At 44.6% G+C, this 25,028-nt stretch overlaps 1 protein-coding gene across 1 annotated transcript in view; it reads left to right on the forward strand.

Annotated features, from left to right (window-relative positions):
* The first annotated feature begins 314 nt into the window (after positions 1 to 314).
* Tex48 (testis expressed 48) overlaps positions 315 to 25,028 on the forward strand; it is a 59,555-nt gene continuing 34,841 nt past the window's right edge. The window contains exons 1-2 of the mRNA XM_041632364.1: positions 315 to 409; positions 22,497 to 22,536. Of these exons, the coding sequence (XP_041488298.1) occupies positions 315 to 409; positions 22,497 to 22,536 (135 nt within the window). The remainder of the gene's footprint in view (positions 410 to 22,496; positions 22,537 to 25,028) is intronic.

The following is a 25,028-nucleotide window of genomic DNA, read 5'->3' on the forward strand; positions in this document are numbered from 1 at the left end:
CCGAGGGGCGTCAGCATGGGGAGCCGAGGGGCGTCAGCATGGGGAGCCGAGGGGCGTCAGCATGGGGAGCCGAGGGGCGTCAGCATGGCGAGCCGAGGGGCGTCAGCATGGCGAGCCGAGGGGCGTCAGCATGGCGAGCCGAGGGGCGTCAGCATGGGAAGCCGAGGGGCGTCAGCATGGGGAGCCGAGGGGCGTCAGCATGGGGAGCCGAGGGGCGTCAGCATGGGGAGCCGAGGGGCGTCAGCATGGGGAGCCGAGGGGCGTCAGCATGGGGAGCCGAGGGGCGTCAGCATGGGGAGCCGAGGGGCGTCAGCATGGCGAGCCGAGGGGCGTCACCATGGGAAGCTGATGACCATGAGCATGGGAAGTTGAGGGGCGTCAGCATGGTGAGCCGAGGGGCGTCAGCATGGTGAGCCGAGGGGCGTCAGCATGGTGAGCCGAGGGGCGTCAGCATGGGGAGCCGAGGGGCGTCAGCATGGGAAGCCGAGGGGCGTCAGCATGGGAAGCCGAGGGGCGTCAGCATGGGAAGCAGAGGGGCGTCACCATGGGAAGCTGAGGGGCGTCAGAATGGTGAGCTGAGGGGCGTCAGCATGGTGAGCTGAGGGGCGTCAGCATGGGGAGCCGAGGGGCGTCAGCATGGGAAGCAGAGGGGCGTCACCATGGGAAGCAGAGGGGCATCGGCATGGGAAGCTGAGGGGCGTCAGAATGGTGAGCTGAGGGGCGTCAGCATGGGAAACTGAGGGGCGTCAGCATGGGAAGCTGAGGGGCGTCAGCATGGTGAGCTGAGGGGCATCAGCATGGGAAGCTGAGGGGCGTCAGCATGGGAAGCTGAGGGGCGTCAGCATGGGAAGTTGAGGGGCGTCAGCATGGTGAGCTGTTTCTGGAGTGCAGTGTGGAGCTTAGGAGGACTTTGAGCAGGGCAGGAACTCGACTCAGCTCGTTTTGTTTACTCCTTTGTGTTTTGAGGGGCTGGAAACTGGACCCTTGTATAGAGAATATACCCATGGTCTTGTTCCTCATCATCCACCCTTATGAGCTCTCCTCTTGCTCTGCCTCTCACCTTTGATGGAATTTTAGTGCTTAGTCCCACCAAGCCTCCAAGACACGTGTAAAATGAGCTTGGGGCCATTGTTTTACAGAATCAAACAAGGAGCAAAATTACCTATCTCATTTTGGAGACCTGTTATAACCATAATACTTAAACATGCTGGAGATGGCAGCAGGAAATAAAACAGAAAACAAAGTTAAATGTGGACATGAATTTTTTTTAATCTTAACTAAAATCTTGGCAATCTAAATTCAGCAATGTAGAAAATACCTGAGGATCAAGGAGTCCCACAAGATTCAGATGATCCCTTAAGGGTGTGCATCTGTCAGATAATCCCTAAGGGAGTGCATCTGTCAGATAATCCCTAAGGGAGTGCATCTGTCAGATAATCCCCTAAGGGTGTGCATCTATCAGATAATCCCCTAAGGGAGTGCATCTGTCCTAGCCAAACTGTGTCAGCCAAAATTCATATACTAAAGCTAGAACTCATAGCAGCCCTGAATGAGACCATGTTTAAGCTGAAATAAAGTTGTAGGCCTGAATCTTAAACCAGTGGGATTGCTGTTCCTGTGAGCTGGAGGGGAACATCTGTAGAGACATCAAAAGAAGACCACTGTCTCTAAAACACTCGTAGAGGCTTCTGGAGACCAACCATGCCACATCTGGATCTCAGACTTCCAGTCTCCGAAGCACCAAGAAAATTAATTTCTGTTGTAAACTACTCAGTCTTTGGGGTTCGTGATGAAAGCTTGACCAAGCTACAAAATATGGCAGCAGAAATCAATTAATAAAAAGGAAATGGCTCGGTGAAGTGTTTGTCTCACAAGCAGGAGAACCTGAACTTCAATTCTCCCCACAACCTACCTAAAAATCTAGACACAGAGGCATGTTCCTGTAATCCCAGAAATGGAAGGACAGAAGATAAAGACAGGGACCCCAGGCAGCTTGAATGCTGTCTAGCCTCTTCTACTTGGTAAAGGTCAAGCCCAATGACAGAGTCTCTTCCAAACAAAAGGTGGGAGGTTCCTGAGAACTGACAGCCAAAGTTGACCTCTGACCTCTATACTCATGCTATACATATATGCATGAACATATCAAAAGCAAAAAGCCTATGTTGGGCATTAGGGGAGTATCTCAGTTGGCAGAGTGCTTCCCTGGCATGTATGAAACCTCAGGACAGCATAAGCCAGGTACAGCAGCATGTACCTGTAACTACAGCCTTTGGTTTGGGAGGTAGGGAAGGCAAATCAAAAGTTCATGGTCATGGTCCTCCTTGACCATAGAGTGAGTTCAAAGTTAGCCTGGTATACATTGACAATCCATCCCAAAAAGAAAAGAAAAAAGAAGAAGAGAGGAGAAGCGGGAGGAGGGAAAGAGGAAGAGGAAGGAGGAAGGGGGAAGGGGAGGGGAGAAAAGGACAAGGAAGGGGAGAAGAGGAGAGGAGGGAAGGAAAGGGAAAAAAGAGGAGGAAAAACAAATAAAATTATCAGTACACTAGAAAAAAAAGTTTCTAAAATCCAACTGCTTTTGGGGACTTTCTGCGAAGGATAACAGACCTATAGAGAATATATAAATCCTAACTGTGCAATGAATTTTCACCAATTCACAATTATCTGAGTTCCTCCCTTTGCCAGGCCAGTCTCACAGAACAACTGGCCATTGTGCTCACACACTCTGAAGTGTGAGTCCTGTGCAGATACTGACGGGCAAGTGAAAATGTGTGTCTGTTGTCTTTAGCTTAACTTTCCACATTTAAGTCAGCCTCAGAGCTAGAGGTGAAACAGGAGTGGGGTTACACCCTGATACAGGTAGTCAGCCCATCCTGCAAGCCACTGAACCCTCTCACTGATCTGTAAAGAGAGATCTGTCATGCATCAACTTCTTACATGCCCACGGATGTCTCTTACTCTCTGCTCTGTCTCACTGAAACATACTGTTCTAGACGACTTCAGAATGTATCTTATTGTTGGCCCAGGTAAGCCTCATATTTCCTATGTAGACAAGGGTAATCTTGAACTTCTGATACTCCTTACCCTCATATACTGAATGCTGGGCTCACAGGTGAATGCTGGCATAGGAGGGGTGCACTACCCCACCAGACTGTATGCCATTCTCGGACTTGAACCTGTTAGTAATTGAACTAGAAATGAACTACATTCCCCGCTGAATCTTACTGTGTAAGAGATGAAACCTGAGCTCTAGCCCCCGGCCAGGTTACAGTAACAGCAACAGCTCCCCACCATGCCAGGCAGGGCAGGGGCAGGGTTCAGCTAGAAGTGGGTAGGTACAAAATGATGATACGGGAGAGAGGGAGAGGCGGAAAGAGTTGCGCATATGGGAGAGAGGCAGATTCAAAGCGGTAAGAACAATGAGGAATGGGCTGCGGCAGGTGTCCTACTGCCATCCAGGGCCAGATGTCTGGGTCTGGGCTCCTGCTGAGGGCATGACTTGGTCGGTGACCCTGATGAAAGCAGAGAGGATAGGGCTATATAGAGTTGGCCCTGCTCCACGCCAGCTGAAGCACTCAGGAGAGAGGGCCCTACACCTCACATGGGCACCACAATAACCTGACCCTTGTTGTCAGGTCATAGGTGAGCTGGCCCTGAGGATGTGAGACCTGGAGAGCAGGTCATGCCCCTCTCACTTGCCATGTGGCAGCATGGGTAAGAGAAAGATGCCCTCCTCCCCTCACCCCTTGCCGCCTGACCCAACCTGTCGCCAGCAGCTGCAGCTCTCAGGAGAGTACACCCTGCACAAAGCCTGGGCAGCACAGTAGAGTTGGCCCTGAAGACAGGAGCACAGGCGAAGCAGCCCTGAGGGCCTGACAGAGGCATAGCTGGTATGGCCTCTCTAGTCTGCTGTGTGGTGGTGGACATGAGGGAAAGATGTCCTCCCCCATTACCCCTACTGCTTCTAGTTGGTGAGGGAGCTGACCTGTCTCAGCTGCAATGCTTTGGAAAGTGGGCCTTGCACTTCATCTGGACAGCACAGCAGAGCTGACCCTGTTGATGAGAGTGCGGGTGAGCCAGCACCAAAAACACAAGCACGAGAGACCCAGCCACCCCTCATATGCCACAAGGTGGCGTGGTTGGGCGAGAGACACCAACACATTGATGCCTCAGGCAGGTGAGAGAGCTGTCCCTGCCCTACAGCAGCTGCAACCCTCAGGAGAGCAGGCCCTGGGCCTCACCTGGGCAGCACAATAGAGCCATTTACACAACAGAGTACTACACAGCAGAAAAAAATAATGAGAATCTTGAAATTTTCAGGCAAATGGATGGAGCTAGAAAACATCATATTGAGTATGGTAATGCAGACCCAGAAAGAAAATTATCATATGTACTCACTCATAAGTGGCTTTTAGACACAAAGCAAGGAAAACCAGTATACAATTCACAATCCCAGAAAACCTAGACAACAGTAAGGACCCTAATAGAGACATACATGGCTCTAATCTACTTTGGAAGTAGAAAAAGATTTTCTGAGTAAATTGGGAGAATGAGGACCATGGGAGACTGTTGGAGGGGAGGGGAGAAGAAGAGAGGGGAGCAGAAAAAAAGGTAGCGTTCAATAAAATAAAAAAAAAATTAAAAAAGACTTGGCTCCTAGTTGATGTCCCACATAAGAGATCACAGAGGGGTCCAGATGGGAAGAGAAGATACTAGATAAAAGCAGTAGATTCAGATGAGACAAAGAGCGCTCTCTCCCCCTGATGCCACTGTCCGGAGCTCTGCTAGTGGTGAGTAGGACAGCTCTGTGAGGGAGAAGAAGGGGACTGGTCATAGAAACAGACAATGCCTAAAGTGAAAAACGTGTCTCTTCCTTCTGATTTGTTGTTAGGAAATCAGCTCATGAATGGGTTAGGGAGATGCAAGGCTAGACTAGAAGGCATTTCTCCATGGTTCCATTTATCTTCCCCACTCTGGCAATGTGAAGAAAAGGAAGGAAGATGCGGGCCACACTTTAGTAAGAAAGCATGTTCTCCCCCTCCCCCCACTCCAAAAGGCTACAGATATTAATATTTTGTTTAGGAGTAATTTTGTATCCTAAAGTCTTTTAATAGATTACAATTTAAGAGCAAAGACAAACCTCATATTTGAGCAAAAAACAGACAGGGTTTTATTCTCTTGGGAGGTCCCCAGAGACCCCATCTTCCAGGACTGGTGGGAAATGATGGAGCCAAAGCCCTATAGCAATATCATCATCGGGAGTGGAGAGAAGCCAGGGACTCATGGGTGTAACATCTTAAATTGCTGAGTCTGAGCTGGCCCAGTTGAACTGTGGGACAAGCATGGATAAGAAAAGGGACACCCTAGGCAGCATCCTGTTTAGCACCTGAGGAAAGTACCTGGGCACATGCAGTACTGAGAAGGAATGAAATCTAGGAAACATGAGTCAGTGAACTCAGAGGTCAGCCAAAATAAGCATTTTAGTCTCTGAAAGTGAGTTTGCTCAGATCTGGGCCAGCATGGACTTCCCCAGATTCTGAAGCTGAGGTAAGGCAGCTAGTACTGCTTGCAAGCGAGAATGCCCTAGGAGAGATGCAGGACAATGGCAACAAGTGGATTGACTTGAGGCCAGTAGCCTGGGAGCAAGGAAGTCGTGGGATCCTGGGCAGCTCGATGTGCTTCTCTACCCTCCACTTCTGTTGTTTAAAGTGAAGAAATTTGCATCTTTCAAGTGCAAATAATTTTAACTCTTGAATACTGAGAAAATTAGAACCATCCAGACATCAACCTGCCCACACACATAAGCCTGCCCACAAAGATCATTCCTTCATCCTCTTTGCTGTTTTAGCAGCCCTATACATACCCCTTCCTGATGACTATGACTAGACATATCCTTCACCTTGATCAAACCCACATGAAACATCCTACCAGTGTGCCCCTTGGCTCACCACAAGACAATGTCTCAATGGATTTGAGGATCAAAGTGCCCTACGTCACTGTCGTAATGAAAAAAATACCATGGCCAGCAACCATTAGAAAGGAAAGCATTTAATTGGGGCTGGCTTACAGTTTCAGAGGCTTAGTCTACTGTCCTCGTGATAGGAAGCATGGCAGCATGCAGGCAGGCGTGGAGCTGGAGAAGGAACTTAAGAGTTCTTCTACATTTGGATCTGCAGGCAGCAGGAAGAAAGAGACACTGGGGCTTGGGTTGAGCTTTTGAAATCCAATGCCCACCTCCAGTGACACATTTCCTCCAAAACGAACACACCTCCCATTCCCTCTCAAGTAGCCCTGCCACTTTCTAATGGCCATGCATTGAAATACATGAGCCTATGACTACCATTCCTATTCAAACCACCACACTCACCCTCATTTACACTTTCTCTGCCCACTTCAATTGAAACACAAAAACAGTGTGTAGGGGAATGCATTACAGTGTAGTGATGCAGAGATATCCCGACTTATGAGGAAGCCAGGCTATCTGGAGCAGCAATAGGGCAGCTTTGGAGGCTGGAGCCACAATAGGACAGCTCAGCCCTGGAGGAAAGGTGTCCTGACTATTGGGAAGCCAGGTTACCTGAAGCTGGTGTGGTGGGGGATGGTCAGGATATAGGGATCCTGCTCTTCTGGAGAGTCGCTATAGCTGAGTTCTGCTCTGTTCCCTGAAGGGAACGTCCTAGCAGAGCTGTCTGCTTCTTCTCCAGCCCAAGATGTTTCTTCTTTTGCTAAGACTTTGCTAAAGCAGAAGCCCAAGCAGAAATGTAGCAATCTCCTCCAGCTTAAGTGAAAAGCTGTTACCTTTTTCCTGCCTGGCTTTGCTCTGCCCCTCTTAAGGAGCCTGGTAGTAAGGTTTTTCTGTTCTGCTCCATCTTGCTGAGGCCCCCTAAGGAACGGTCTCAGCAAGATTTTTTTTTTTTAGCTCGCTCTCCTAAGGGACGTCCCAGCCAGGTTCTTCTAGTCTGTGATGGTGAATGAAGGTGGTCACCCAAGACTCTTTTGAGAAAGAGATTTGTTTGGTAAGGAGGAGTACAGGGGAGTGGCTGCCTCTGCCGGGGAAGGATTAAGGGCAGCTCTTAACTGAAGGGGCTGAGAGGCTTATATAGGTTTATTTTAGGGGTGGAGCTTTCCCAGGGAGAAGGGGGCTGGGTTAGTTTTTCCCTGCTCTGGGACTGGTCAGTTTAGCTGGTGGGGGTGAAGATGGACCAGGGCATATTTCTCTCACTGGTCCTTTTTAACCTTTTTACTCTAATCTCAGGACCAGGGCATATTTCTCTCACTGGTCCTTTTTAACCTTTTTACTCTAATCTCAGGACCAGGGCATATTTCTCTCACTGGTCCTTTTTAACCTTTTTACTCTAATCTCAGGACCAGGGCATACTTCTCTCACTGGTCCTTTTTAGCCTTTTGACTCTAATCTCAGGACCAGGGCATATTTCTCTCACTGGTCCTTTTTAACCTTTTTACTCTAATCTCAGGACCAGGGCATACTTCTCTCACTGGTCCTTTTTAGCCTTTTGACTCTAATCTCAGGACCAGGGCATATTTCTCTCACTGGTCCTTTTTAACCTTTTTATTCTAATCTCAGGACCAGGGCATATTTCTCTCACTGGTCCTTTTTAACCTTTTTACTCTAATCTCAGGACCAGGGCATATTTCTCTCACTGGTCCTTTTTAACCTTTTTACTCTAATCTCAGGACCAGGGCATGTTTCTCTCACTGGTCCTTTTTAACCTTTTTACTCTAATCTCAGGACCAGGGCATGTTTCTCTCACTGGTCCTTTTTAACCTTTTTACTCTAATCTCAGGACCAGGGCATGTTTCTCTCACTGGTCCTTTTTAACCTTTTTATTCTAATCTCAGGACCAGGGCATATTTCTCTCACTGGTCCTTTTTAACCTTTTTACTCTAATCTCAGGACCAGGGCATATTTCTCTCACTGGTCCTTTTTAACCTTTTTACTCTAATCTCAGGACCAGGGCATATTTCTCTCACTGGTCCTTTTTAACCTTTTTACTCTAATCTCAGGACCAGGGCATATTTCTCTCACTGATCCTTTTTAACCTTTTTATTCTAATCTCAGGACCAGGGCATATTTCTCTCACTGATCCTTTTTAACCTTTTTATTCTAATCTCAGGACCAGGGCATATTTCTCTCACTGGTCCTTTTTAACCTTTTTATTCTAATCTCAGGACCAGGGCATATTTCTCTCACTGGTCCTTTTTAACCTTTTTACTCTAATCTCAGGACCAGGGCATGTTTCTCTCACTGGTCCTTTTTAACCTTTTTACTCTAATCTCAGGACCAGGGCATGTTTCTCTCACTGGTCCTTTTTAACCTTTTTACTCTAATCTCAGGACCAGGGCATGTTTCTCTCACTGGTCCTTTTTAACCTTTTTATTCTAATCTCAGGACCAGGGCATATTTCTCTCACTGGTCCTTTTTAACCTTTTTACTCTAATCTCAGGACCAGGGCATATTTCTCTCACTGGTCCTTTTTAACCTTTTTACTCTAATCTCAGGACCAGGGCATATTTCTCTCACTGGTCCTTTTTAACCTTTTTACTCTAATCTCAGGACCAGGGCATATTTCTCTCACTGGTCCTTTTTAACCTTTTTATTCTAATCTCAGGACCAGGGCATATTTCTCTCACTGATCCTTTTTAACCTTTTTATTCTAATCTCAGGACCAGGGCATATTTCTCTCACTGGTCCTTTTTAACCTTTTTACTCTAATCTCAGGACCAGGGCATATTTCTCTCACTGGTCCTTTTTAACCTTTTTACTCTAATCTCAGGACCAGGGCATATTTCTCTCACTGGTCCTTTTTAACCTTTTTATTCTAATCTCAGGACCAGGGCATATTTCTCTCACTGGTCCTTTTTAACCTTTTTGTTCTAATCTCAGGATCAGGGCATATTTCTCTCACTGGTCCTTTTTAACCTTTTTGTTCTAATCTCAGGACCAGGGCATATTTCTCTCACTGGTCCTTTTTAACCTTTTTACTCTAATCTCAGGACCAGGGCATATTTCTCTCACTGGTCCTTTTTAACCTTTTTGTTCTAATCTCAGGACCAGGGCATATTTCTTTCACTGACTCTGATTCTAGGGACAAAGTGTGTTTCTCTGACCCTAGTTTCAGAGTCGGAGCACATGTCTTTAGTCCTGGGTTCAGGGATAAAGACGTTTCTTTCCCTGGTCCAGGACTCAGATCCAAAGTGTGTTTCTTTCACTGACTCTGGGTTGAGTCAGGGAGCTCAGTGATTGGTTGGTTTTCTGCTCCAGTTGTCCCTTTTGTCCTACACAGAGAGCCTGGTGTGGGTTACAAATCATGCAGAACTGGGCTCAGTCCCTGCTCTTCTTTCTAGCTGTCTGAGACCATGTCTTAAGCTGTCTGAGACCATGTCTTAAGCTGTCTAAGTCCTGCTTTCCCACGTGTGAAGCTTCAGTGAGAAGTGCCTCTTTTGCAGATGGCTGGGGACTTTACGAGAAGAAACACTCCTGGGTGAATCCCACTAAGAATCAAGTGTGCACCCCCCCATAGGAGGAATAGGTGATGAGTCTTGTAAATTCTAGAATTTTCAACAAATATTACAGAAATACAAGTGGTTGTCAAAAGTCTGTTTAGGGGGTTGCAAGACGGCTCAGCAAGCAGAAGCACCTCCTTCCAACCCTGATAGCTTGAGTTTGAAGTCTGGAATCACATAGTAGGAGGAAAGCAATGACTCCCATGGGATATAACTTAGTGGTGGAGCACTTGTTTAATGCACGCTAGTCCCTTGTGCCACCGACAAGAAAGCTAAAGGTTGGGGCAGATAAGTAATACATGCTGTCTTCTAGTCTGCTTTCTGTTGCTGTGATACACACCACAAACTTAGGGGAAGAAAGGGTTTGTTTTAGCTTGCACTTCCAGGTCCCAGTCCATCTCTGAAGAAAGCCAAGGCAAGAACTAAAGCAGAAATGCTAGGAGAATGTTACTGAATGGCTTGCTCGTGGGTTCACTCCGCTCTCACATACATGCTAGGCCACCTGCTTAGGGGGAGGTGTCAGTCATGGGGGATGGGTCCTCCTTGATGTAGTCATGCATCAATATAATTCCTCCCAGACAGACCTTGGTCACAAGTCCGTCTGATCTGGACAATTCCTGAGCCAAGACTCCCTCAGTGGCTCTGTACTAGGATACTCTCACTCCTAACAATGTAAACTCTCATATGTGAGGCTGACTAGGACACTCTCACTCCCAATAATGTAAAAGCCTGAAAATCAGTAGGGTTCCATTGAGGATCAGGAGATAGTAAAAGGGAGAAAGAAGAAAGGGTAAGCGAGTTACTGAGTAGATGGAGAGGACAAAAGTCAATACATGCGGGTCTAAAAACATCACAATAAAATCAACAACTCTATAATTAGCTGGAATTGGTAAATATAATTTTAAAAAGAAAACAATTAGCAAGAAACAAGAGCCATTGTGCCATACAGACTTATCTGGAATCCAGTGCTCACTTAGAGCCTCCTTATCCACAAAATTCATTGCAATCTTGTGCCACCAAGTGCAATTTCTAGGGCCAGGAATGGGTTACATCTAATTAGGTTGTTGGCTAAAAGGACAACATGGAAACACCCCAAATAAATTACACTATTGACAGGGCTATTGGTTGTTCTCTACAAACTGTTGGTAAGACCCTACATAAGACAACACCTACATATTTCATTGAACATGGAAAAGTTAAGCCGGTGCTGAACTAAGATTTTCACTGCTACTAACCAGAGCTCATGGTGCTGGAAGGTATCTACACACTACCAGAGAAGAAAGGTAAAAGCCAACGCAGCTATAAACCCTTCAATATGCAGTGGTGGCCTGCCTAGTGATCTACATGGTATGCTGGTGCAATAGTGGCACAAAGGTCATGTGAGTAACCAACCACTATCTGGTTGCATTTAAGGCCTCTCCATGAGATATAACCCTGACACTGCCCACATGGCCAAGAACCTGGGACTAGATAGGCATGGGTCCGTGGGAAAACCTAACAATATTCTGCTATACCCATAGATCAGTGTCTTGCTCAGCCATCCTCAGAGAACTCTTCCTGCGGTTGATGGGAACAAATACAGAGGCCACAGCTGGACAGTATGCAGAGAATGAGAGACCTTGGAGCACCCAGTTCTAAATAGGGTATCTCCATCAAACTTCTCGACTCAGGGGTCAGGGAACTTTGTGGACAAGGAGTCAGAAAGATTGTAAGAACTAGTGGCGATGGAAGACACCAAAGAAACAGTGCCTTCCAGATACAAGTCTGACAGACTTATGAACTCACAGAGACTGTGATAGTATGCACAAGGCCTGCACAGGCTCAAGCCTGGGGTCCCAGGACTGAGAGGGAGAAGTGGACACAATCCCCCACTCCTCACCAAGAACTAACTCCAATTGACAACCACTTACAAAGGAAACATTTGTTTTCTCCAGGGAAGTCTCCCTGGGTACACAAACCACAACGGTAGTTCCCATGCACAGAAGTAGATGGCAAGCACAAAGCAAACTCAAGGGGATTTCTATAGATTTTTTTCTGCCTCCTATTGCTTTGTTTTTTGGTGCTTTTTATCTTACTGGACTTTAGCTTGTATACTATGTCTAATTTTGCATCCTTACAAGTTTTGTTTTTTGTGCTTTTTCTTTTTGTTGTTTGTTTTATTCTGGCTTTTGGGGGTTGTTTTTAGGTTTTACTTGTTTTTTTAAGAGAGAAAAATCATGAAGGTGGGTGGGTGGGGAGGTAGAAAAGATCTGGAATATGGGAGAGGGGAAACTATGATCAGAATACATTGTATAAAAAATTTTTCAATTTAAGAAGGGGGAATTCATGTCCAGAATATGTTGGGTTAGGTGAGTAACCAATGTATATGGTAAGTGTTTTTGTTTTATTTTGGGTTTTTAGCTGCTCTTGGAACTCAGGAGCCCTATAGTACTTTACCACTTGTAGCTGATGCTCCATCTTGTAGCACAAGATGTGAACCCCTAATCCAAAAATACAAATGTTCCAAAGCCTGAATCTTACTGAGCTCCACCATGACCCTCACAAGTTCAAAATTTTGTAGAATTTTAGATCCAGATTTCAGATTTTCAGAGGATGGATGTTCACACAGTAAGGTCTATGCAAATAGTCCAACATGAAGGAATCCCAGTACGAAACACTCTGGATGAGGGACCCTCAAGCTTGCATCTTCCATTGCCTTTCCAACAACCCAAGAGAAGGTTTCACTAGTTCTCCTTTGCTATTGAGAGACAATGATTCTTGAATTAACGGTCAGCCCAGTCGTTAGCTGAGAGTAAAGAGAAGCAAGGGCTGCCTGAGCCTCACACTGAAGGGGCTTGTCTCTGACCTCTGGGCCCCCAACAGCAGGGCAACAAGCAAAGAGGGCAGATCCCATACAAACCTGGAGCAGCCTTCAAATCTCGGTTCCCCTCCCCCACTCTGTTACACCCCTCTAAGCCTGGGCCTGTGCCCATGCAGACAGCTGACGGCAGTGACAGCTCTAGTGCCCTCCAACCCCCACACACGGACTACCTTAGGTCTTCACGTTTTCTTCATTGTTCTCCTGCAGCTGGTGTAGTTGGTTCTAGTTAGGCAGACCCGATATCATGGGGAAGTCAGAACCCTTTGCCCACCACTTCCAGGATCTGATGGGGTGGCTGCCATTCACTGCAGAGGGGATGGCTCATGGCACATGTGTGCATTCACCATTAACTTGCAACTTCCAGCACCAGCCCGATTAGCCATGTCCCTCCTGTTCCCTTCAGATACAGGACCTCTGTCGCCACCAGAGCCCCACAGGTTCTCCATATAAGCAGAACATCTGAAGTTTCCAGGCACCAGATTCTAGATCCTGAGAATAGAGATGGAAGCTCCTCAGACTGTAACCCAGGGATGGGCAAACTTCTATAAGGAACCTGATCGTGGCTATGTAGGGTTGGTGGGCCACATCTAGTGTGTTTTGCTTTCACAAAGTCCTTTAAGAATACATGAAACACTCAGCGGAGGCCAGGGGATACTCACGGGAGGGCTAGTTGCCGGATGACTTCCAGATAGCTCAGAATCGGGGCGGTCAGGCACACAGCATGCTCTTCCCACTGCAGTCACCTTCCCAAGGCAGCCCCCTTCGTGCCATCCAAACTTCTGCGCTGTTTGGAGCCCCAAACTGTCCAGCCTTGTTCAAGACTCTGTATCCCAGTTTCCCTTGCAGCTAAGATGCATCATGTGGCCATAGTTCAGATTGACAAGACCCTGGTGCGTGCTATAAAGCAATTTAGAAGAAAGGTTTTGTTTTTTTTTTTTATTAAAGATTTCTGCCTCCTCCCCGCCACTGCCTCCCATTTCCCTCCCCCTCCCCCAATCCAGTCCCCCTCCCTCATCAGCCCAAAGAGCAATCAGGGTTCCCTGCCCTGTGGGGAGTCCAAGGACCACCCACCTCCATCCAGATCTAGTAAGGTGAGCATCTAAACTACCTAGGCTCCCCCAAAGCCAGTACGTGCAGTAGGATCAAAAACCCATTGCCATTGTTCTTGAGTTGTCAGCAGTCCTCATTGTCTGCTATGTTTAGCGAGTCCGGTTTTATCCCATGATTTTTCAGACAGGCCAGCTGGCCTTAGTGGGTTCCCGATAGAACATCCCCATTGTCTCAGTGTGTGGATGCACCACTCATCCATTGCTGGTGGGAATGCAAACTTGTGCAACCACTTTGGAAATCAGTGTGGCGGTTTCTCAGGAAATTCGGGATCAACCTGGACCCAGCAATACCACTCTTGGGAATATACCCAAGAGATGCCCTATCATACAACAAAAGTATATGCTCAACTATGTTCATAGCAGCATTGTTTGTAATAGCCAGAACCTGGAAACAACCTAGATGCCTTCAATGGAAGAATGGATGAAGAAAGTATGGAATATATACATATTAGAGTACTACTCAGCAGTAAAAAAAAAATGACTTCTTTAATTTTGCATACAAATGGACAGAAATAGAAAACACTATCCTGAGTGAGGTAAGCCAGACCCAAAAAGAAAAACATGGGATGTACTCACTCATATTTGGTTTCTAGCCATAAATAAAGGACATTGAGCCTATAATTCGTGATCCTAGAGAAGCTAAATAAGAAGGTGAACCCAAAGAAAAACATATAGGCATTCTCCTTAATATTAACCTTCATCAGGCGATGAAAGGAGACAGACACAGAGACCCACATTGGAGCACCGGACTGAAATCTCAAGAAAAAGGTTCTTATTTGATAAAAATGAACCAATGTGGCTTGTGCCATCCACTTCTATCTTTGAATATGTGTGTCTTCAGCTGATGGTATTATTTCTGCCATGGTGGAAGTGTCCCCATCTTTACTTCAGCTGATGGTATTATTTCTGCCATGGTGGAAGTGTCCCCATCTTTACTGGCTCATTATGGAGCCAAAAGTACCTTGAAAAGCTGCCAGTATGCCTGAACACTGGATTATTTGTCTTCCATTCCAATTCATCTCAACTTAAATGGCTGCCTGTGGCTAATGGTTACCTTACTGGGCAGCTAGGACTAAAGGATGACAAAAATCTCTGACTCTGAGGTTGGTCCATCAATCTCGACTCATTGTTTCATGAGTAAAATAAATCCTCGACTCTCAAATCACCATCGATCAAGTTTTCTGGTCCCACACTTCATGTATTGTTACTGATAGCACTAGGAGGAGAGACTGGAACACCCAGGGAAAGGAAGGGTGGAACAGAGGCCCCATCTCCTCACACCCACATCCTCTCTGACTCAAGGAACAAATTTCTCAAACTACAACAGCAAGGAAGCTGTAGCCTAGTGCTAAAGAGGTTGCAAGCACCAACATATCCTGGCTAGATGCCTCTCCTGCCATGCCTCCTGGACAGGCCATTTTCTTTCTTCCCTCTCTGAAGTGTGTGTGTGTGTGTGTGTGTGTGTGTGTGTGTGTGTGTGTAAACAGGGTCTCTCAGTGAACCTGAACCTCACCATTTTTCCTAGATTAAGGATGGGGAAGAAGTGATGCCTTATTCCCTTTGTGCATCAGAGTTCCAATGGGCCAGTTCCCAGAGAAGGCACATCCCACAGCAGGGGTCTCCTAGAAGTCATTTCCCTTCAGCCTTCCCAGGGAAAGATGAGACATCTGCTTTCATTGCCCCATGGGATTTGCAGAATATATACATATGAGTGTGCATACATGGAGATAGCTATGTGTATGTATGTATGTACATAACACATACACACATATATGCATACCTCTATGTGAATGTGTATGCATATACATGTATATGTGAATATACATACATATATGTGTTTATTATACATACAGGAATTTGTGTGTGTATGTACATACAAATTTATATATGTGATTGTATATACATGTAGATATATACATATGTGCATACAGATATACATATACACATGGGTATGCTTTTATATACCCATATACATATATAACTAAACACATAGATATTTGCTTCAGACTCAGACCCACTTTATCTGGAAAGAGTTCTGATCTAGGGTCCTGGTTTTACAGATCTCAAGTTTCAGCCCACAGTTCCCTCCCTTCTGTCAAGCAAGTCCCAAGGAATCTTAAGGAAAACAGCGGAAATGAAATGAATGAAAAGCAATATAAGAATCAACTCCTCAGGAGAGACTTCAAAGCTTGGCAGAGGTGGCAGGCAGAGTGGGCCAGGCAGCAATGGGGAGCACCTCACAAACTGTAACCGCTGCACAGAGAACCCACAAAAGATGCTGAGCTAGTGTCCCAGTATCTCAAGTCAGGGTGACCTTCATGCAGTCCCGGGGCTGGGCTCTGTGCATCGCTGACTCCTGATATGACTGAGTCTCTGCTGCAAACCCATGTGGGGAGGAGCTCAGCCCATGCCCTGCCACTTTCTCAGTGTGGGGGCCCCAGTCTGTCTCAGCAGAAAGTTCAGAAGAGACCCTGGGATGGTAAAAACTGTGAGCTTTGTTGTGTTTTCTTTTTCTTTTCCCATCTCTCACCCTCACACCTCCACATGAAACGAGTCCTTTCCCTTTTCTGGAAGCAAACTACAAAACATACGGAGTCTGGCAGGTGAGGAAGCCCAGAACTCATGGGGCACAGGCACAAGCAAGTAGACAGTAGACGTGTTGTTTAGTTCACAGATTGCAAATTGACACTATCACATGTAGTTTATACATCAGTCTCTTACAAATCTAAACAAAGGGACTTGCTGCCAAGGTAAACCATGACCCAGCATGCTAGAAAACTCAGGATGTTTGTACTATACACAGTGAAATCAGTGTCAACAAGCAGCAACAAGAATAAAAGGACATGCATTGCGCAAGCACACAGGTTGCAGAGCTGCTGTGCACAGTGTAGAGCCTGAGTTATAGGCCCTGGAGTTTAAAGAGCTGCAGTTTTCTGTCAGACCATGTCCTTCTTTAATGATTATCACCATCATCATCATCATTTTACATCTGGTCAGTTTCCTCCTCTCCTCCCAGTTCCTCTCCAACCTCCCCTCTGACGCCCCATTCACTCCTCCTCCTTTCTCTATTCAGACAGACATGGCATACCAACTTGCACTAAGAATAAGCACCTGTCCTCATAGTAAGCTGGACAAGACAACCCAGTATCAGAAATATGGCCCCAAAAGCAAACGAGAGAGTGAGAGGTAGCCCCTGCTTCCACTGGTAGGAGTTCCAGAGCCAACGTCAACCTAGATGGAGAGAAATTCAAGACATGGCCACTAAAATCAGGAACAAGACAAGGAGGTCCTTTCTATACCTATTCAATATAGTACGTCTTAGTTCACTAGAGCAATCAGATAACTGAAGGAGAGAAAGGAGATACAGATAGTGAGGGAAGAAGTCAGAGTTTCTTTGCTTGCAGATGACATGATTGTATACATAAACGGCCCTCAGTGTCCTTCCTTAAACAAATGACAAACACACTGAGAAATCAAGGAAACTACCTTTCACAATGCTCTCAAAAGTAGCTTGGATAACTCTAACCAAACAAGTGAAAGCTTGTATAATAAAAACTTTAAGACACTGAAGAAAGAATTAAATTAATGGTATCAGAAGATGGGAAGACCTCACATGCTTGTAGCTCAGTAGGATTAATACAGTAAAAATGGTTGTCTTGCCAGAAACAAGCTCCAAATCCAGTGCAACACCATCAAAATTCCAACATGCTTCTTCACAGAAATCAAAAAGATAATTTTCGGCTTCATATGGAAGCAACCAAAGAACCCACGATAGCTAAAACAATTATGAAAAATAAAAGAATTGCTAGTGGTCTAACCATTCCTGATCTCAAACTGTAATATAGAATTATTATAAATAAATTATAATAAAACAGACCAGGGTAGTGACATAAAAACAGTCACATTGACGAACGGAATCAAATCAAAGCCCAGACATAAGTCCATACATCTATGACACTTGATTTTGACAATGAGTCCAGAAATACACACTAAAAAAGGATAGACTCTTCCACAAATAATGACTGTTAAGCTGGATGCCTGCATATAAAAGAACTGTACACAGGCCCATTGATACCACCCTGCACAAAACTCAACTCCAGATGGATCAAGGACCTCAACATAAGGCCAAATACTGAATCTGATAGGAGAGAAAGTGAGGAGTAGTCTTGAACTCATTGTCACAGGAAAAGACTTTCTGAACAGGATACTTATAGAACCGGAACTAAGACCAACAACTAATAAATGTATCTCATTAAACTGAACAGCTTCTGTATGGAAAAGGACACCGTCTTCTGAACTAAGTGGTAGGCTACAGGATGGGAAAAGAACTTTACCAATTACACATCTGAGAGTTAATATCTAAAATAAAGAACTAAAGTAAACTAGGCATCAAACAAAACAAATATTTAAAAATGAGATGTAGAACTAAACAGAGATTCTCAAAAGACGAAAAACATGGCTGAAAAACACTTAAAGAAATGTTCGCCATCCTTAGTCATCAGAGAAATCAGAACTGGGTGGAGATTTCATCTTACACCAGTCACAATGGTCAAGATCAACCAAACAAATGACACCTGCCTCATGCTGCTGAAGACACGGGTTAGGGGACCACTCATCCATTGCTGCGGGGGATGCAAACTTATCTAGCCACTATGGAAATCAGTGTGGCAATTCCTCACGAATCTGGGAGTAGATCTACCTCAAGACTCATCGGTACCATTGTCTTAATTAGGGTTGCTGTGGCTGTGATCAAACACCGTGATCAAAAGCAAGTTGGAGAGCAGAGAGTTTATCCAGCGTACACTGTCACAGCACTGTTCATCATCAAAGAATGCCAAGACAGGAACTCAAGCAGGGCACGAGCCTGGAAGTAGGTGCTACTAGCCTAGGGGTGGCCCCACCCACAATGGGTTGGGTCTGCTTTCATCAATCATTAGTTAAGAAAATTCCGCACAGGCTTGACTACAGCCCAATCTTGTGAAGATATTTTATTCAACTGGGCTCTCTCCTCTCCAGGAGCTCTAGCTTGTGACAAGTTGACATAAAACTAACCAGCCCAACTCCTCCTGGGCATACATCCAAAGAACTCTCCACCTTACTACAGAGATACTTGCTCAACCATGTTCTTTGCTGCTCTATTCATAATAGCCAGAAATTGGCAACAGCCTAATTGTCCATCCATAAATAAACAAAATGTGGTACATTTACACAATGTAATATTATTCTGCTGTTAAAAGAAATCATGAAATTTACAGGATAGAAATAGAAAAAAAAACCCAATGAGGTAACCCAGTTGAACACAAAGAAGTCAAGCTGGTGCCTAACTAGAGCCTTCACTCCTACTGAATAGTGCCCATAGTACAGAAAGATACTCTACACACTACCAGAGGAGAAAGGTAAACACCAACCCTGCTACAAACCCTCTACTCTACAACAGCGACCCGCCTGTGTGAGACACTACGGCAGAAGTGGCGCAGATGTTGAGTGAGTAACAACCACTCTCTGGTCACAGCAGAACACATTCCTGACACTGCTCAGGCACCAAGAATATAAGACTAGATAGGCCATGAATGTAAACCAAATGGGGCAAACTAAATACTATTGCTCTGCTAAAGGAGCATAGCAATAAAATTTAAACAAAGGGAGTTAACAATGCTTTTATTTTGTGTTTAAGGTTCTTAGAAATTTGCCAGAATCACTTCTATTTTTGCTACAGAAGGAAAGAGATCCAATGGACTGTGAGTCTTAACATCACCAAAACAAAGACAGGTCATTCACACATCTTGGAAGAAATCAACACTCACTCTTGCATCAAATCCACAACAACACAGTTTATAATCAACAGATTTCATATGAAAAATGTTTTCCTTTCACTTCCACACCAGCTGTCATCCCACGGCTTGACACTTCACAGTGCTGTCACGTGACATCTGTGGATGTTAGAGCATTGCTGTGAGGGCATCTGAAACAACATTGCAGGAGCTTCAATATATGTAGCAAAACACTGAGGTCTTACATGTATTATCACCAGAAAAATCTTCATCCTTTTTAAAATAGATATTATAAGGTGCTGAAACTGGACATGAGTGGGGCCCTAGGTTCAAGCCTTATCTCTACAAAAACTATTGTGTGTGCATGTGTGCGTGTGGTGTGTAAACAGAAACTCAAAAATTCATGAAGTCTAAAAACATCATTTAACTCATTTTTCAACTTTTCCTTTTGCCATCAAGATCAGGGGGCCTATGAACTGCCTAAAATGGTCCCAAAGCTCTGGTGCTGTAATCATTTGCTTATATGACATCAGAGAGACATGACTGTCATACATGTCTTTAGCATCTTGGTTCAGTTCTCAGGGCACAGTATGACTGCTTGTGTGTTATGAGCACAGAGACTCTAAAAGGTTCTCATTTCTAAAATGCATTCTTTCCAGTCACCGGGTGAAGTTTGTGAACGTTTTCACAGTGACTCAGAAGTGGAGGCCTTCTACGGGGAGGAGCAGGTCATAACCCACACAGCCTACAGCACAACTCCAAGCCCCCACTTGGGTGTTGAAGACAGCCTGCAAAGCAAGATAGCAACAGATAGCCCAGACACACCAGAGATAAGCAACTGACTCCCCACCCCTTCTACTGGACACAATGAGCAGACGTTCTTATTTCTCATCTCTCTGTCTATCCCTCCATTCAGTTGTCTACCTGTAATAGATTGGATCCCCCCGGGCCTCCATTCCTATCACACCCTTTACCCAAGCTTGTGCCATGTAACAGGGAGCTATTCTCTATCCTAGTCTTTTTAGGGTTCTGGCCACATGACTTCAGCCAATAAGATATTAACTAGCATGACAAAGGGGAGGCAAGGAACGTTACTTGTATGTTTCCACTTAGCATTTGTAGCCTCTAGCATTAGCCTGGGCAATCCTGCAGAGAAACAGGGACAGAAGAGGCACAGGAAGCCACCTTCACTGACGTAGCCACATTGAATTTGCATCACCCAGTAAAGAGTCAACTTGTTACAAATGCAATCAGGCCCATCTAAGCCCCTCAAACATAGATGCAGCCGGAAGCAAGCACACTCATAAGACACTGAACTTTTACGGTTGCTGGCTGTGTGTCACTATTGGAGCAATGAATCACTTCCACATCCCAGCCAGAAGGAGACCGAAAGATTATTTGCACAAGCTGTTCAGGACACTGTTGCTTATCTGTGATCAGCTAGAAATCAGTCTCATGGACACTTCTACTGCAACAAAGACTGGAATTCAAATCTGTGAACATGACCATGAACCAGAAGTTCTTTTTCTGTGGGAGAGCAGGCAGGGTGAAGGTGAATGCGAAGAAAGTTGTCCCACACTAGCTCAGAATTGAGTGTAATAAAGGGTTATTTATTTAGGGGGCACTCACAGATCACAGGCCTTTGTACAATGCAGGAACAGGAACCAAACCCAACATACAGGTGAGAGAGACAAGAGAGGGACGGTGCCTTTTTGGTACCCAAGGCTAAGTCCAACCAGGTCCAGCCTCTCAGAGGCCATTGGCTGAAGGAGATTTCCCATCACTTCCCCCTTTTGTCTAAATAAGAGAGTTCCAAACCCAATACAAAACTATATACAATAAAACAGATATCAAGTATAAGAATTAGAATTACAACCAGCATAAACAATATTAAGCAAAAAACATATGCTAGCATTTTAATAATTATTATATCCTAAGAAATCTAAGTCTTGTAATAGAGATGACTTGGCTAAGTCATATAAGGAAAGTAACTACAACTATCTAGTCTTTAACGCCATCAGAGACCTGAGAAGGGAGCTAGTGTTACTTGAGTAAGCAGAAAGTGCTATCAAGCAACTTCCAAAATGTGCAGTAGATGACGGAGACAACTGACTACCTGGGCAATCTCCCAAAGTCTCATTTGCAATGTTGGACCAATCAACTTTGGCTAAGGCCTAGAGTAACTGACAGACCATTTTCCAAGGCAGGAAAAATTTTAAAACCATCTTACTCTGTCTTGGCAAGATTTGGCAATCTTTGTTCATGTATCCTGCTTGTCCACTCCGGACACCGTGCATTTTGTCAGTAGTGAAGGCATGGGAAGTTCCTTGCCCAAAGCCCAGTTTTGCCAAGAAGAAAACAAGCTCCAAGTGGAGTGTCTTCAGTGCTCAACATTCCCTTGGGGAATGGATTGGTGCTTCCAGGAGCAATTGTGTCTCACATCAACAGAACCCTAAGTTATTTAAATGCCATATTCTACAGTTCTTTGAAGTGGTTGAAGAATACAATCTCTATATATCTAAAGAACCTGAGTAGTCTAACTATCATTATGACAAACATGGATGACTATTGACCTATAATACTTAATACCTGTATAACTTAAAGAAACTTAAAGACTAAGACTTCATATTAGAATATTAAACAATTTTAAACAACTGTGCAGCAAATGAGGACAATGACCTCAAAATATTAACAATGCATAATTATCTTGATCAGAGATAGAAATGTATAATGCAATATGATAACTATATCTTAAACTGTATCAATATACAAAATGTCTTAAACAGAGGTAGAAACATGCATGCATACAATATAACAAAATGACTTTGCATAGGTATACAAATAATGTAAACAGAAATAGGAGCATATTCAATATAACAAATATAATTTGAATTTGTATCAATATACAAAAATTTATGCTAATGTAAAGTGCCTATAAATAATAGCTCACAAGTATTCACTTTATTATACACTATTATTATTACTTGTATGAGTAAGTTCACATTAATCTACCTATTATCTATTCCAATTTCCTTTTTTGTGAGATTCCTGGGCCTACAAAATTCTACTGGTTAGTAGATATAAATATATATGTACAGAGAACAAAATTTACTCTGCAGATGATCTGTCTACATAAGTAATATTTTTCTTTGCTTGGTGATTCTTTCTGGATAGTTTCATGTGCTAGGAGACTTTGAGCAAATCCTTTACTTCCTACAGCCTGTGTCTCTACAGGTACAAGAAGGACAAGAACGAGATTGCTCTGCAAGACCTGGTAAGTCCCTTCCAGCACCTTCTCGAGTCAGAGAGTGAAGAGTTTGAAGGCATTGAGCATCATTCAGACACAAACAGAAAAAAATACTTATTTACACATGCAGATGACAGCCACCTCCATGAAAGGCCAGCATCCTACCAGAGCCCACAACCTTTCTCATGGTCAAAGATTTGGCTGACTGCTCAGCTTCTGCCTTGGATCCAGTCTAAGGAAGCATAAAGCTCAAAACATTTGGGAAGGGAATGGTTGGGTCTTCAAACAATTCATCTCAATTTTCCTGCATTAAATTATATAGTCTGTACACGTGGTTTACGAAGAGGAAAGAAACCTTTATTCGGAGTCTAATTGCAGCCTTCAGAAGGTTTTTACAGCCTCTCCACTCTGTAATAAAAGGTGTGACCTCCCCCCTTGTGTGCTGGAACAATATTGCTGGGCTTTCAAATATAAGAGCACAGGTGTCTCATCTAACACATGTCAAAACCTGGCAGAACCTGCCAGAGAAACCGAGGTCTAAAGTTTTCTCTTCATTTAAAAATCACTACTATTGAATCTAGGGATGAAATTATACTTTAATTTAGCACCATGAAATTATATAGCTCATAGGTAAGTCAGACATGGAGGGGATACCTTTGCACAGAGTCTAATTAGGGCCTTTTAAAAGTTTTAGAAAACCCTATAATTCTAGAGGAAAGAGAACACCCCCAATACATTATACTCACTTACAACCCAGAAATTCTTCCTTTTTATACCAAGTGTTTATATCTCCCTTTGAATAAAAGGACCCATAGTGACACTGAAGCCCAGGCTCCCAGAATGCTCTTCTGACCACAGACATGATGGCTGCTCTGGATTTTACATGAGATGTATAAGCCATAATATCAAAAGAGCAACACTAGGGATGGTGCGTTCCTAAGATGTTGAGTTCTGGGAGACCTGTAAAAATCAGTAGCATTTGGATTTCCTTTACAGACATGGACACTGGAGCTCAGAAAAGTGACTTTTCCAGTCAGGACTGCATCCCAGGCAGATGGCTCCAGAACAAGGCAACAGCACAGTCAACCTGCTGCTGACACGCTCGTCCCCTTGCGATTCTCACCATACCCAAGCAAGGGTAGGGCACTGGGGAGCACAGTGCAAGTCTCCTTGCTCACCTGCAGGCTTCCACACTCCCTTTACCCAGACGACAGGCATATCTCACTTTATTGCTTTCTGAGAATTTTGATCTTGCTTGTTAGCATCAGAGAGGCATGTGGCTGCCTGAAAGAAACTCAGAGTGATGTAGAAAAGCACAGAATCCTGCGGGGACACATGGTGTGGTTCAACAGTGTCTCATCTGTAGTGATTCTTTTCTCTGCAATGGACAAGGTGGGAAGTGTGGGGATCAGTTTAGAGATGACGAAGGGAAGTGATTGACTGGGCAGAGGCCTGAATCTAGCCAAGGATGGGCTTTTTGGCCATGAACCAAAAATGACTAAGATAATAAGAAAATGTCCCGAAGAAAAACAAGGAAACTGCATGTGGGCTTTCACCCACATACCCTGTTCTGTTGGTGGTTCTCCCCTCAGAGCCATGGTTTCAAAGATGGAGAGAAGAACAGGAATGCCAGGACCAGTGGGAGCCACTCACCAGGTGTTCCTGAAGGTGGCTGGCCACCACAGCATAGCTCCATGGCTTACCCAGTGGCGCCAAGCTCCCTTGAAAGGGACCAGCATTACCAGTGGAACCTAAGACCTTTCAACGCTACCCTAGAGGGTACAGACTGCTGCTGTCTGGCCATGCTCCATGACAAACACCACCACTGTGAGGTTTCATTAAAGAAATGATTTAGTAATTACTCAGAAGCCGTAGTACCTCACCAATGACCTCCATGGCCACAGTATAGATATGGGGATGTGAACTCTGCCTACCTAGTGCAGCCTTTGTATTTGGTGTCAGACAGCTTAAATGATCCTGACAGTACTCACCCTCCCCCTCTCATCCCTACCACACTCAAAAGTCAGCCCATGTGGCAGTCATAATACCCTTCCACACACAGTGAAACTCCTCTCTATTTCCCACAAGTCTCAAATCGATACTGCAAATGTTCTTCTCTGCCTTCAGAGAACAAATAGTTTATTGAGCAAAAATCTGAAAATAAAGTCTATTCTTAGAATGTGAGATTACAGAGGGGGTATTTTTTTTACCAAAAGGTTTGTGGGTAGTTTTTTAACTTTCTTTTTACTTATTCTTTGTCTTTGACATCTTGTCTCCACATCATGTCTCCTGATCTCACCCATCTCTCTCCCTGCACCCTTCCCCCCAAAAAGAATAAACAAAATAAAATTAAGAGAAGAAAGAGGAAAAGGGAGAACCTTATCATAGAAATTGCAGTGTGATACAGTGAGTCACGCAGTGAACCCCTTAATCCATACATTATCATGGTGTGATATGGTGAGTCACGCAGTGAACCCCTTAATCCATACATTATCATGGTATGATACAGTGAGTCCCAC

The sequence above is a fragment of the Microtus oregoni genome, unplaced genomic scaffold (assembly GCF_018167655.1).
Source record: "Microtus oregoni isolate MIOR12 unplaced genomic scaffold, Mior012 000041F_ref0000270, whole genome shotgun sequence".
NCBI classification, from domain to species: Eukaryota; Metazoa; Chordata; class Mammalia; order Rodentia; family Cricetidae; genus Microtus; species Microtus oregoni.